Below are 15197 nucleotides of genomic sequence, written 5' to 3'. Positions count from 1 at the left end.
AGGCATTTGCGCTTTCAGTAATGCGTCTTGCTTTTCTCCAAACTCGAGACCAAGGATGAAGGCTGAGTAATTGCTTCTGATTAGATTGCACTATATTCGCATTCTCTTTTGATTCCATTAGTTTCTTCTGGATTTCAATTTTCTTGATCATCTGCTTCCATAACTTGTCTCTATCCATCTGGAATCTTTCCAGGTAGGCTACTTCTCCCTTCACTCGCTCAGCTCCCCCTTGTGGCTCCTCTTCGTACTCACCTGTCTGTAGTTCCATGGGATAATCCTTTTGGCTGCCTGCCAGATTGTTGTCCAAGTGCAGAGCTGGCCATCAGCACATCTTATCCGTAGCTCCAAAACAATCCAATTATTTTGAAGGTCTTCTTTAAAACAAACTGGCAAATACTTGAAAACATCTAATTATTTTCCAAGATTCCAAAGTCTTCTTTACCAGTGTTTTGTAAACTTCACTAGCTGAGCTTGCCTTATCTATGGAAGCCCATAACATCCAATTAATTTCCAAGGCAGTTCACTCTGAGCTAGCTGATTTATCTTGAAAGAATTCAAATACATCATCTCAGTTCCAAAACATTTGCTCAAGTCTGAGCTCTTCAAGGTCACAACACCTGTACTGGTGCTGTCCTTATCCAGGCTACTATAAACACGCTTCTTGGCTGCTTTGCAGACTTTTGCAGACCCCTTTACATGTTTTTAGACTTCAACTTCTGATATTTCTCATATATAGCAAGCAATCTTACTCGGCCCTCCCTCGGTCAATGGAGTCTTCTTTCTGGCGATGACCCAGGCATTCTACCGTGTCTTTTCTTCTTCCAGAGTTCAGGCTGTAATCTCTGGCAGAGATCCAGCTTCTTCGATTCACTGTTGAATCAGTCTTTTGCTACTACTCTTCCGTAGTAACGAGTTTGCTACTTAAATGTAGTGACGGTTTTTACAACTTTTCTAAGTTCAACTTTCAATAACCACTAACTTGTCGGGGATGATTAGAAAAGTAGTCTGCGCATTCCACGACACATTTGAAACAGCAAAGATGAATCTACCAGAAGTAGTCTCTTGATTAATAGCTTCTTTATTGTAGTAATACAAAACAATTAAATAACTCATAACTTTCCGCTCTTTATTGTCGTTCCATTCATGTCATAAATCATAAAAACATCTTCTTGTAAAAGTAATCGTCTGACAACATATATATATGTCCCAAGCATGCTCGTGGTCATGGTAGAAAACGGTTTCATCCCATGGCCTGACACTAAACTAAATTGAAACTAATCCTCTGAGAGTCTGCGCCAGACTCCTCTAGCCAAAAACACGATCCAGACTACGTATAAAATTCCACCCACAGTAACATGGGCAGATACTAACTAAAGGTAACTAGACATGACTATAATAAACTTACTTAAGCTTAATGGCTCCAACACAAGCCAAAGGTTATTGAATTCTCCAACTTCAAGTAAAATGCCCCCCACATCATTGCACTCCCATTTCTCCCACCCCTTCCCTGCCCAGTCACCCTGCTCCTCCTGACATCTTTCCATCTTCAGCCTTTGTCACTTGCTCTACCCATCTGCAAATCAAACCCTCCTGACCTGCATCCACCTATCACTTGCCAGACTTTGTCCTATCCTCGCATTCCTTTTCCTGTTTACTCCAATCAGTCTGAAGAAGAGTCCCGACCTGAGGAGTAAACCCTTCAAGATACTGGCAGTCTGGCAATGAAACCTTGTTGGTGCTGGTGGAAATTGAGTAGGGATATCTGTTAAATGTGGATGCCAGTACATGGGGTACATATATGTACCAGGAATCGAGTGGTTGAGCAGGGAGAGGTTGGGCAGAATAGGGAGAGGTTGGGCAGAATAGGACCTTATTCCTCGGAGTGAAGGAAGCGGAGGGGTGATCTTATAGAGGTGTATTCAATCATGAGGGTAATAGATAAGGTGAATGCACAGAGACCTTTGCCCAGGGTAGAATCGCAAATAGGAGGACATATGTTAAAGGTGAGAGAAGAAAGATTTGGTATGAACCCAAGGGGCAACTTTTTCCAGTGAGAGTGCTAGGTATATGGAACGATCTGCCAGGGGAAATTGTTGAGGCAGTTACTATAACAACACTTAAAATGACACTTGAACAGGTGCATGGATAGGAAAGGTTTAGAGCCATATGTGCCAAACATGGACAAATGGGACTAGCTTAGATAAGGTATCTCGGTTGGCATAGAGGAGTATAAATCTTTGCTCTCTAGGGTAGAGTCTCATCCGATCTGCAGCTCTGTAGGAGGGCAGACTGGAGTCTAGTAAACAGCCGTAGAAGTTCCTGACTGTTGTCCACCAACATCTCTGAGGTGGAATTGATGTTATAGCCCAAAACCTCCAGTGAACGAACCAGGCTGCAGGATATCATGCCACGAACAGTACCAAGTTGGTTCATGCATGCAACTTACCTTGGTGGTTAGAGTACTGGATTATCAGCTATCAATGCAGCAGCACAATTCCAACTCTTTCCAGCATTCTCCTTGTTAGCAAGGGGTCACCAGATGATAACATCTTACAGCTGCTTAACAGAGCTGGAAGAAATAATCTTGTCTTTACCATCACTGCTCCCTTATGTTGTAAAGCCATCTGGATGACAGCTCCACCCAGTGGACTAATTTTTAGTGTTGCTGGCAATATGATTGTAGAGTTTCACAGCAATAATATTCTTTGTGTAATCTCTATGCAATGGAACATCCTTATATCATCTAGTGGTATAAATTAAATAATGTTACTTAATAGATATCAAAGGAAATATGTGTATTGGCATAATTTAAACGCAGTGACAATCATCATTTCCCCAATTCTCTCTTCCTTTTAAAGCACACAGTATTCCCACATTGATTGTGGACTTTTCAGGTCGGGACCTTTCCTTGTTCTCGACTAAAACGTCACCTAGTTATTGATTTCATTAACGTTATCACAAGCATCCTCCAGTGCTTCTACGCAGCGGCGGTGGCAGGCATCTTGTCCGGGAACATTACCATCTGGTTTGGGAATTGCTCTGCCAAGGACAAGAAGGCTCTGCAGAGAGTAGTGCATTCGGCTGAACGCACTATGGGAACTTCACTTGCCCCCCTGCAGGAACTATACATCAGGAGGTGCAACTCCAGAGCCAACAATATCATGATAGACTCCTTCCACCCCTGCAACGGACTGTTCCAGCTGCTACGGTCAGGCAAACGCCTCCGTTGCCATGCGGTGAGAACAGAGATGTTGAGAAGGAGTTTCTTCCCAGAGGCCATTCGGACTGTAAACGCCTATCTCACCAGGGACTAACTCTACTGAACGTTTTTCCTTCCATTATTTATTATGTAAAAGAATATGTGTGTTACGATTGTGTTTATAGTTTGTTTGGTTGTTTGTCAATTGCACAAAGTCCGCGAGCATTGCCACTTTCATTTCACTGCACATCTCGTATGTGTATGTGACAAATAAACTTGACTTGACTGGAAGCTTCACCCCTGCCATGTGAGGAACTGAAAGAAATTTTCATTAGGTGAAAAATAGTATTGGGTAGGCTAATGGGACTGAAGGATGATAAATCCACTGGGCCTGATGGTCTGCATCCCAGGGTCATCAGGGAGGTGGCTCTAGAAATAGTGGCGCATTGGTGATCATTTTCCAATGTTCAATAGATTCAGGATCAGTTCCTGTGGATTGGAGGATAGTTAATGTTATCCCACTTTTCAAGAAAGGAGCGAGAGAGAAAACAGGGAATTATAGACTAGTTAGCCGGACTTCGGTGGTGGGAAAGATGCTGGAGTCAATTACTTAAGAGGTAATAAAAGGGCATTTGGATAGCAGTAAAAGGGTTCGTCCAAGTCAGCATGGATTTATGAAAGGGAAATCATGCTCCACTAATCTTCTGGAATTTTTTGAGGATGTGACAAGTAAAATGGATGAAGGGGAGCTAATGGATGTAGTGTATCTAGACTTTCAGAAAGACTTTGATAAGGTCCCGCACGGGAGACTGGTGACTAAAATTAGAGCACATAGTATAGGGTGTTGACATGGATAGAAAATTGGTTGGCAGACAGAAAGCAAAGAGTAGGAATAAACGGGTCCTTTTCAGAATGGAAGGCAGTGGCGAGTGGAGTGCCGGAAGGTTCGGTGTTGGGGCCGCAACTGTTTACCATATATATTAATGATTTGGAAGAGGGAATTAGGAGCAACACTAGCAAGTTTGCGGATGACACAAAGCTGTGTGGCAGTGTGAGCTGTGAAGAGGATGTTAGGTTGCAGGGTGATCTGGACAGGTTGAGTGAGTGGGCAGATGCAGTATAATATAGATAAATGTGAGGTTATCCACTTTGGCGGCAAAAGCAAGGGGGCAGATTATTATCTCAATGGGGTTACATTAGGTAAGGGGGAGGTACAGCGAGACCTGGGTGTCCTTGTACACCAGTCACTGAAAGTTGGCGTGCAGGTACAGCAGGCAGTGAAGAAAGTTAACGGAATGTTGGCCTTCATGACAAGAGGATTTCAGTGTAGGAGTAAAGAGGTTCTTCTGCAGTTGTATAGGGCTCTGGTAAGACCACATCTGGATTATTGTGTAGTTTTGGTCTCCTAATTTGAGGAAGGACATCCATGTGATTGAGGCAGTGCAGCGTAGGTTCAGGAGATTGATCCCTGGGATGGTGGGACCGTCATATGAGGAAAGATTGAAAAGACTAGGCTTGTATTCACTGGAGTTCAGAAGGATGAGGGGGATCTCATAGAAACATATAAAATTATAAAAGGACTGGACAAGCTAGGTGCAGGAAAAATGTTCCCAATGTTGGGTAAGTCCAGAACCAGGGGCCACGGTCTTAGAATAAAGGGGAGGCCATTGAAGACTGAGGTGAGAAAAAACTTTTTCACCCAGAGAGTTGTGAATCTGTGGAATTCACTGCCACAGAGGGCAGTGGAGGCCAAATCACTGGATAGATTTAAGAGAGTTAGATAGAGCTCAAGGGGCTAGTGGAATCAAGGGATATGGGGAGAAGGCAGGCACGTGTTATTGATTGGGGACTATCAGCCATGATCACAATGAATGGCGGTGCTGGCTCAAAGGGCCGAATGGCCTCCTCCTGCATCTATTTTCTATAAAATTCTATAAAATTTCTATAAAATTCACTTGGACTATCTCTGACACGCTTTCTTGATCTCTGTCTTCATCACAAGGGACTATCAACACCCAGTTATCTGGATTGCACCTCCTCCCACCCAGGTTCTTGCAAAGATGTTATCCCATACTCTCAATTTCTAAGTTTCCGCCACAACTACTCTCAAGAGGACACTTTCTATTCCAGAACATCCACAATGTCCTCTTGCTTTAGTAAACTTAGTTTCCCCCCCCTTCCCCTTGCTTTCATAGACTGATCCCTCACCCATAGCTCCTGTGTCCCGTAATTCTGCTCTCTCACCCCCCCCCCCACCCCCCGACGGAACAAGGATAGAGTTTCCCTAGTCATTTTTCAATTCACCAGCCTCCGCATCCAACATATCATTCTCTGACATTTCCGCCACCTCCAGCACAAGTCACATCTTCCCATCCCAACCACTTTCCGCAGAGATCGCTCCTTCCGCAACTCCTTGTTTAACTCTCCCTTCCCACCCAAACCCGCCCCTGCTGAGGTACTTTCTTCTGCAATTGCAGGAGATGCCACACCTGTCCCTATTCCTCCTCCTCCCTCATTTTCATCCAGGGACCCCAGCAGTTTTTCCAGGTGAGAGAGTTTCACATACATCTCCTGTAACCTCTTCTACTGCATCCGGTGTTCCTGATGCAGCCTCCTATACATCAGTGAGACCAAGCATAGACTCGGCAACTGTTTCGCCGAACACTTGCGCTTGCTCTGCCAAGGTTTGCTGGATCTACCGGTTCCTACTGGTAACTTGCATCTATTTCTCCCTCTCCCCTTCCACCTACAATTCTTGCTATTTTCATAATTTGTAACTCACTCAATCCTTGTCTCACACCTATTGTCATTCGGCCTCTGGCCTTCGTCCAACCATCTGCCCAGCAGACCCCCCCCCCCCCCACCCAACCTGTATTCACCTATTACTTGCCTTGCTTTGTCCTGCCCTTCCTCTCCAAGCATTATTTCCACCCACCCAAACAGTCAGAAAAAGGGTCCTGATCCAAAACATTACCTATCCATGTTTACCAGAGATGCTGCCTGAATCTGCTGAGTTATTCCAGCACTTTTTTTTGTAAATTGGCATCTGCAGTGTCTTATTTCTACATCCAGATTTGTATATTGTCCAATGCTAGGAACATGACTCAGTAACAAAGTCAAACCCCACTTAGGGGCTAAAAATAACTTGCATTCGCAGCATATCTCAAAAAAGTTCAAACGTTGAAATTCTTAAACTGTAAGTAACAGAGACCCAGCACTAAATTAAAACATACCCTGCACATCATCTTTAAACTTTGCTTCTCTCACCTTAAAGCTATGCCCTCTAGTCATTGACATTCCTACTCTGAGGGGAAAAAAGGTTCCGACTGTCTACTCTATTCATGCCTCTTCTAATTACCAGTCTCCCCAGTTTCTGACGCTCCAGGGAAAACAATCCAAGTTTGACCAACCTCACTTTATTACTAATACGTTCTAATCCAGGGAGCATTAAATCTTTTCTGAATCTTCCCCAATGCCTCCACATTATGTGAACATGGCATGATTTATGAAAAACCATGCTATACCACAATTTGCCACTATTGTGCGGCAACTTCCCAATGGGACAGCAGCATGAGCTAAATGCAGTCTTTCTCATACGTCAATGTTGAGGGCAATTTCAATTTCGAGCTATTACTATTCCCTCCATACTGCAATGCCTTTTCAGTCTGGATTATGTAGTTTAAGTGTTTGGTTCAGTCTTGGTTAGACTTGCGGTAACAGTAGCAAGGGTTATTTTTCATAAAAGCCCTTGAAGATAACATTTTTTTAAACGACTGTTTGAGGCCAAATAATGATGTCATTAACACAGATAAAGGAACAGCACGCAATATATCAAAGATATGTAACCGCAATTAAACTAATGGAAGGGGAGAACAGAAATGCTGAGGAACGGAAATAAATATTTTCAGTTAATAGTTTAAATATATATATATATTTCTTATTCTAAAAGTAGAGCCGGACATTATTAAAAAGATATTTGGCAAAAATATGGGGCAAGACGAGCAGAACTTAATTTAGGCACTGCCTAAATGACAGCTGAACAATATACTTGGAAAATAATACTTAACATCTCATTGGTTCTAAGCAGCCATTCTCTGTGATGCCCAATGAAATGTACAAATTCCAGGCTGAACCTTCTTTCCAAGTTGATTGAAATAATTCCACAAATCCACACATTGATTCATCATTCAAAAGCAAAACTGAAAGGCTACAAGTAAATTATACCACAATTTTAATGTTTGAAGATTTATCTTGTATAAATTGGTTTTCCTGCATGATTACAAAATTTCCAGCCCATAAGGAGTGACATGAGTAATGTTAAAAAAATTCTGTTTTCATTTCAATTTCACCTCAAATCAGCCAAGGCAAGATTAAATTAAAATGAAAACATTCTGATGCTGTACCAGAATGAGGCACAATTAAGTCAATCTTTTCCAGCATTGACTATTCTGGTCATTCCAGTTAAAATGGCAGCATTGCCCAGCAATGTCAGCGGAATCTGACTTTAGACAGCTACCAAATTCACACTTTGGTAAAGACAGTATAAAAAACCTCATACATCCACTTCAGTGCTATGCTACGCTGTGGAGTCCAGTATAAAGCTTGATTTTTTTTTTATATAGAAGTTTAAAAAAATATTACATCTGTGATACCGTTTCATTTTAAAAACTCACCAAATAGATTTAGAAATTCATAATAATTACATCCATCAACTTTACAACTTCCCTTCAAGCTTTGATAGCTGTATGACAACACTTAATGTGCATTATTTGAATATATTGCAATCCCAATGATAAGTAATCTATTAAAGACTACAATATCTTGAAAGTACTATGTAAAGAATGGAAGAGCTGAAGGAATAATGGATACACAGCAAAACATCTTCAACCAATTTCAATTTCCCCTCACCGCGACTCGAGTGCCAACATGAAACCATGAGAGATTTATCTTATTTTGTTCAGCAGCACAGTGAGCAGCAAAAAAAGATTACCATCCCCTTCACCATAACATACTAAACTAAATATAATGTAAGATTACTTTATAAACATACTTTCACACAAAAGTAAAAGTTTTTATAATACGTGTTCTAGTTGGTTGGTTGCCTTCTGGATTACAGTAACACAGTTGGTTGTTTATGAATTGAATCAAGATTCAGGCAAGGGGATGAATATTGATCATAGTGTGAAAATAACCGATGATTCAGACAAACATTGAATGTCTATTCTAAAAGAAAATGCAATTGGAGTCATTGCCTACAACCAGGGTCATGACAATCAAAAGTGGCACAAGGCTGACAGTGATAACACGTATAGGATGTATAATACTCAAGTGCTCAAAAAATCAATTACAACAATAACATTCCAGGTGGATTTGTACATTCCCAGTAAAAGTTCAGTATGTTTCAGAGTGCTTTTCCTATTGCTAATTTACAACTAATACAGTGTTCATTGCAACGCCAACTTTCTATGCTTTTACCCAAATAACCTTTGATCCTAAATATGATTCCACTTCACATTCCATCAAAATTCCCAAAATCCTGGTATCCAATCATTCAAAGCAGGTCTAGCAGAAGGCAAAAAGCAGCATAAAGGTAATTGTTAGTTTTCACACTTCTGTGTTACATGTCCAAGGCTGCTATGAAGTCCAGTTTTCAGAGGTCACTTTAAAGAGCAGTTGAGGTAAGTTTCTTAACACCCCTTCGCTGAGCCAGGTTTGAGCAGCCAACTGGTTCTAGAATGGGCTGCAATGGTGTGCGGTTCAATGCAGAAAAAGTGGCAGCCATGGCCCCCTAAAAATAAAAGAACACGAGTGAAAAACAAAGATAAAATGCACATATCTTTACTCAGATCAATGGATCATTAATTTCATAACTATATATTGGAATTTGTAATTGACTTTACAGGGAACCACTACACTAGCATACAACTTCCTCTTCTACGAAGTGCTTGGAGCTATCGACATTATACCAACCAATTTTTCCATACTATGAATTTCAATAAATCATTGTACCGTCTTTCCCTCAATTAGAAAATTAACTTAAATTTAAATACAGCAAAATTAGTTAGCATATTAAAATTGTCAGATATTCCACAATCTGTGTGTAGATTTTCTTTTGGGAGTATATGTTGACTTATCTGAAATGCATCTTAGATAGCATTGAACACTGTAGCGCAGTGCACTGGAATGCCACCCTAGATTTTCATGCATTAATCTTTTAATGAACCTAGAAGCATCTGGCTAAGATAAGTGCGCTACCGACTATGCATGATGCACAAGGATTAAAATGAATTATTTCAGTTTTCACCCTACTTCATTCTAACTTCTCCACATATACAACCAGGGGGGGAAAAAGAATCACTGGTCTAATTTAGCAACACAAACAGATGTTTACAGGTCTAACCCAGCTAACAAATGGGTTCTGTTTTCAGACATCCATATATTAATTTTGTCCTTTGAACGACTTTTGAATTTAATAATATTCTGGGAGCTCATTGGTATGCACGAGTGTCTGCAAGTTAACTGTTTATAACCCGGGGAAGTCCTATATTTTAAATTTTAGTCATAAATCAGATACTGCATGAAAACTGCACAAGGAGTGCTGCAGAATAAACCACTAGATGGCAAACCACATCCTAACCTACTTATAATTAATGTCTGTAATGATCAACTCTTAATATTATATAAATAGCCTTTTTATAAATAGCTTTGATTTGGAGTAATAATGTAATTTAACTACCTTCCATACACTTTTTCCCCTGTTCAATCCAACAGGAAATAGATTCATTTTGTACTTAGTATGTGTTATAATTGACACCCAAAAAGCCAATAACTGTGACCCATTTTGTATGTTAAACTAGATTTTGCTTGAGCATCTTCTCATAGCGGTTTTAGTGATGGAGCGCAAAGGGCAATATATGTTACTCACAAATCAAATAGGCAAAATCTCACCTTTACTAGATGAGGGGCATCCTGTCGGTTTAAGTGAAACTGTGGAAGTTGATCTCGATGAATAATCCAAGGGTGCCGGAGGATCTGAGCTGTGGATAACCTTTGCTGTGGATCCACATGAAGCATCTTTGATACAAGGTCCTATTACATCAAAAGTTAAAGTCATTATGCTTTCAATTATCGTTAGCTTCACTCTGCTCTGCTCAGTGGGTGGAAAAATTCTCATTACACAATTAAAAATATTGGTGGGTCAATGGCATTTCCAAAGCTTGAATACATTTAGCATCTCTCACAATTTCTTAAAGTACTTTAATTGAATGAAAGATGCAGCATGGAAACAGGTCCAGAGTCCATGTTGGCCATTGATCACCGATTCACACTAGCTCTATGTTATCCCACTTTTGCATCCACTCTCCTACATACTGGGGCAATTAACAGAGGCCAATTAACCTTCAAACCCACCTGCTTTTGGGATGTGAGAGGAAAATGGAGCACCCCGAAGAAACCCACCCAATCACAGGGCGAATATGCAAAGTCCACACTGACAGCACCCGAGGTCAGGATTAAACTTTGGATCCGTCTTCACTAAGGAGGACACAAACAATCTTCCTGATGTACTAGCCAGAGGATCTCGGGTGGCAAAGGAACTGAAGGAGATTCACATTAGGCAGGTGTTGGGTAGACTATTGAGACTGAAGGCTGATAAATCCGCAGGGCCTGATGGTCTGCATCCCAGGGATCTAGAAATCGTGGACGCATTGGTGATCATTTTCCAATTGTCTATAGATTCAGGATCAGTTCCTGTGGATTGGAGGGTAGCTAATGTTGTTCCACTCTTTAAGAAGGGCGGCAGAGAGAAAACAGGGAATTATAGACCAGTTAGCCTGGCGACGGTGGTGAGGAGGATGCTGGAGTCAATAATAAAAGATGAAATAGTGGCACGTTTGGATCAGTCCGAGTCAGCATGGATTTACGAGGGGAAATCATGTTTGACTAATCTTCTGGAATTTTTTGAGGATGTAACCAGGATAATGGACAATGGAGAGCCAGTGGATGTAATGTACCTGGACTTTCAGAAAGTCTTTGATAAGGTCCCACATAGGAGATTAGTGAGCAAAATGAGAGCACATGATATTGGGGGTAGGGTGCTGACATGGATAGAAAACTGGTTGGCAGACAGGAAACAAAGGGTAGGAATTAACGGATCCCTTTCAGAATGGCAGGCAGTGACTAGTGGGGTACCACAAGGCTCGGTGCTGGGACCGCAGCTATTTACAATATATATTAATGATTTGGGTGAAGGGATTAAAAGTAACATTAGCAAATTTGCAGATGACACAAAGCTGGGTGGCAGTGTGAACTATGAGGATGCCTTGAAGTTGCAGGGTGACTTGGACAGGTTGGGTGAATGGGTAGATACATGGCAGATGCAGTTTAATGTGGATAATTGTGAGGTTATCCATGGGTGGCAAAACAAGAAGGCAGATTATTATCTAAATGGTGTCAAGTTGGGAAAAGGGGAAGTACAACGGGATCTGGGGGTCCTTGTTCATTTGTCACTGAAAGTAAGTATGCAGGTACAGCAGGCAGTGAAGAAAGCGAATGGCTTGTTGGCAAGAGGAGTTCAGTATAGGAACAAAAAGGTCCTCCTGCAGTTGTCCAGGGCCCTAGTGATACCATAACTGGAGTATTGTGTGCAGTTTTGGTCTCCAAACTTGAGGAAGGACATTCTTGCTATTGAGGGAGAACAGCGCAGGTTCACGAGGTTAATTCCTGGGATGATGGGACTGTCATATGTTGATACATTGGAGCGGCTGAGTTTGAATACTCTGGAAATTAGAAGGATGAGAGGGAATCTTATTGAAACATTTAAGATTATTAAGGGTTTGGACACGCTAGAGGCAGGAAACATGTTCCCAATGCTGGGGGAGTCCAGAACCAGGGACCATAGTTTAAGAATAAGTGGTAAGTCATTTAGAACTGAGATGAGGAAAAACATTTTCACAGAGATTTGTGAGTGTGTGGAATTCTCTGCCTCAGAGGGCGGTGGAGGCTGGTTCTCTGGTTGCTTTCAAGTGAGAGTTAGATAGAGCTCTTAGGGATAGCAGAGTTAAGGGATATGGAGAGAAGGCAGGAACGGGGTACTGATTGTGGATGATCAGCCATGATCACATTGAATGCTGGCTCGAGGGGCTGAATGGCCTATTGCTGCACCTATTGTCTATAAACCCGAGTCTCTGACACCGAGGCAGCAGCTCTACCATCACAACTAAGCCACCCTTATTATTATTTTCTTTCACTCTCTCTTTCTCCTCAATTCTACGTAGTTATCTTAACCTCTCTTCCAGCCTTGCTTATTTCTATTTATCTTCTAATCAATGCTGTGGCTGGTACATATCTAATCAAGGTTTTGGAAGAATTCATATTATGTTCATGTCATGCAGTCAATCCCGGCTACAGAATTTTTGAAGCATGGTAGCTATTTCCCAATATATAGGAAATGCATCAGCCAATTTGCTGCACAACATTTATCTCAGAAATATTAAATGATAGGTAAAAAATTCCTAGAATACCAGTGATAAAGATCATTCGTCCATATAGATCCAACATCTTCAGGAACAGGATCCCAAATCTTTGTCTCTAGCAACCATACTGGCACCAGTGATGTGGGGTTAGGAGAGTTGGCATACAAACTGCTTACTGTATGCAATTTGGGATTTTTAAGATAATTAAATAGATTTTATGATCCAACCCATTTTCGCCATATAATGAAACAATTCAATGCCAAATCCTTTCCTGGATTATTGTATTAAGTCCCTGGCTTCAGTATCTAGTGTTGCCTTGTTTGTACATTATTCAACGTATTCTCTACTATCATGCATTCGTGCATTTATGCACCTCCCCTTTTCAAGTATTAAACACAATTTATATGTCATAAAATGTCTTCGGAACCAACCTTGGCAACATCAGAGACAGTATCCCAGTAACCACCAATCAGGCTAAACTTTCCACTACCTATTCGTGCCAATATTTCTTCTGGCGTGTCATCAGGTCCATTAGCAAAGGGGGTGTAACTGAAACAAAATTGAAATTCTCATTAAACCACAAAAATGAAGAGATTAGGAAATTTATATTGATGCACAATCAAGAGCCACACAAAGTAAAATTTTCGTTCAACAAGACGTATGCAAAGATGACTTGTTAGAAATAAAATGGTGTTAGAGAACAGGATTGAATACTTCATTAATACTTCAGAATTCTGAATTTGGCCAAATGACATCACCTTGCAGGTCACCTCCAGTGTACAAATGCCCGACGTGTACAGCCTGCACATATGAAGAAGCATTTGTGAGACCAGCGGATGTATTTGCTGGCTGCTGTGGAGCTGTTGGCAACTGTTCTTGACAGTAGCTGGAATTTTGCCACATTGAACTCAAGAAGAATTCTAGTTTTCTAGTTAACACCACGATGACCAGTTAGCGAATGGAGAAGCACAATCTGGGCCAGTAGCAGTATCTGTTTTAAACCCATTAATAACATTTAGAACCTCACCTGCAGGATCATATTTTTTTTAATTTTAATTTTTTAAATAAAAGCCAAGTTTAGGTTAAATTTGTCATTATCACTTTTATTATTAAGAATGACAAAACAAGGTTTTAAATGCTTTTCCAGACTATCGATTCCAACGGGACAGCTCCCCATTGCAGATATCTGCTGCAGTGTAGGAACCTAGTTACACGGATCAAAAAACTGTTTGGATCATGAACATTTCCAAGAAACAGAATCTTGCCGTAACTCAGAGAGGACCCATAGCCATATCGTAATTGATAGGAAATAGGAGACAACCCCCACCCCCCTCCCCCCGTCAAGCCTCAACTACATTTCCCCTCCACATAACCTCAACTCCCTTGCAATCCCAAAATCAATCCAGCCCATGTACTGTATTTAATAACAGTCACCACGGCTCTTTGGGAGTGAATTCTAAAGATTCACAACCCATAGAAATTCTTCCATGTCTCCACCATGCCCCTTATTTTGAAGATATCTGGTGAGATAAGTATACACGAAGAATGTTATGAAATTAGACGCAAGGAACATCTTACACTGAATTAAGGTATTGCAGAACAAAACCTTTGCTGCGTTCCTACATAAAGCAGTTCCAATCCAAAATAGTGATGCCTTGTATGATGTAGTGCTTTCACATGGCAGGCCAGAACAAGCCCCACAAGACAGCTGAAAACTTGCCAACAAATTTGAATATTTCAGACATTTTGAAATACAAATTCTTTAAAAAAAATAATGAAAAACAATTTTTTTTTTTTAATGAAACGATGAAAAATATTTTCATTTTGAATTTTTTAATATCATTTACTGAACACATGCCAGAAACAGTTGGACTCGATATTTCCACACCAAGTTAGTGGGCAGATTATTTATCTTCCAAGGAATTGCATAAGGAGTTCATATACAGGAATGTAAAATACCAGCATGAAGGGGGTCTTTGGATTTGTAAACTTGCATGGTGATTCCAAACTTTGAAACATAGAAAAATAGGTGCAGGAGTAGGCCATTCAGCCCTTTGAGCCAGCACCACCATTCAATATGATCGTGGCTGAACATCTATAATCAGTAGGTAGACAAAAATGATGGAGAAACTCAGCGGGTGAGGCAGCATCTATGGAGCAAAGGGAATAGGCAATGTTTCGGGTCGAAACCCTTCATCAGACTTGTTCAGTCTGAAGAAGGGTTTCGACCAGAAACGTTGCCCATTTCCTTCGCTCCATAGATGCTGCCTCGCCCGCTGAGTTTCTCCAGCATTTTTGTCTACCTTCAATTTTCCAGCATCTGCAGTTCCTTCTTAAACATCTAAAATCAGTACCCCGTTCCTGCTTTCTCCCCCATATCCCTGAGAGCTAAATCTAACTCTTTTGAAAGCATCCAGTGAATTGGCCTCAACTGCCTTCTGTTGCAGAGAATTCGACAGATTCATAACTCTGAGTGAAAAAGTTTTTCCTCATCTCAGTCCTAAATGACCTACCCCTTATTCTTA

General features: G+C 41.0%; 1 protein-coding gene across 2 annotated transcripts in view; it reads right to left on the bottom strand.

Moving 5' to 3' along the window:
- Window positions 1-7413: 7413 nt before the first annotated feature.
- The window catches only part of LOC129702861 (ribosomal protein S6 kinase alpha-3), a 71707-nt gene continuing 63923 nt past the window's right edge, over window positions 7414-15197 (bottom strand). For both annotated transcript variants that reach the window (XM_055644903.1, XM_055644904.1), the window contains 3 exons: window positions 13104-13221; window positions 10148-10288; window positions 7414-8987 (listed from right to left, as the gene is read on the bottom strand). In XM_055644903.1, coding sequence (XP_055500878.1) covers window positions 8862-8987; window positions 10148-10288; window positions 13104-13221 — 385 coding nt within the window. In that variant the 3' untranslated portion in view covers window positions 7414-8861. The remainder of the gene's footprint in view (window positions 8988-10147; window positions 10289-13103; window positions 13222-15197) is intronic.

This window comes from Leucoraja erinacea, chromosome 13, assembly GCF_028641065.1.
Source record: "Leucoraja erinacea ecotype New England chromosome 13, Leri_hhj_1, whole genome shotgun sequence".
NCBI classification, from domain to species: Eukaryota; Metazoa; Chordata; class Chondrichthyes; order Rajiformes; family Rajidae; genus Leucoraja; species Leucoraja erinaceus.
This window is presented reverse-complemented; position numbering and strand designations above follow the sequence as displayed.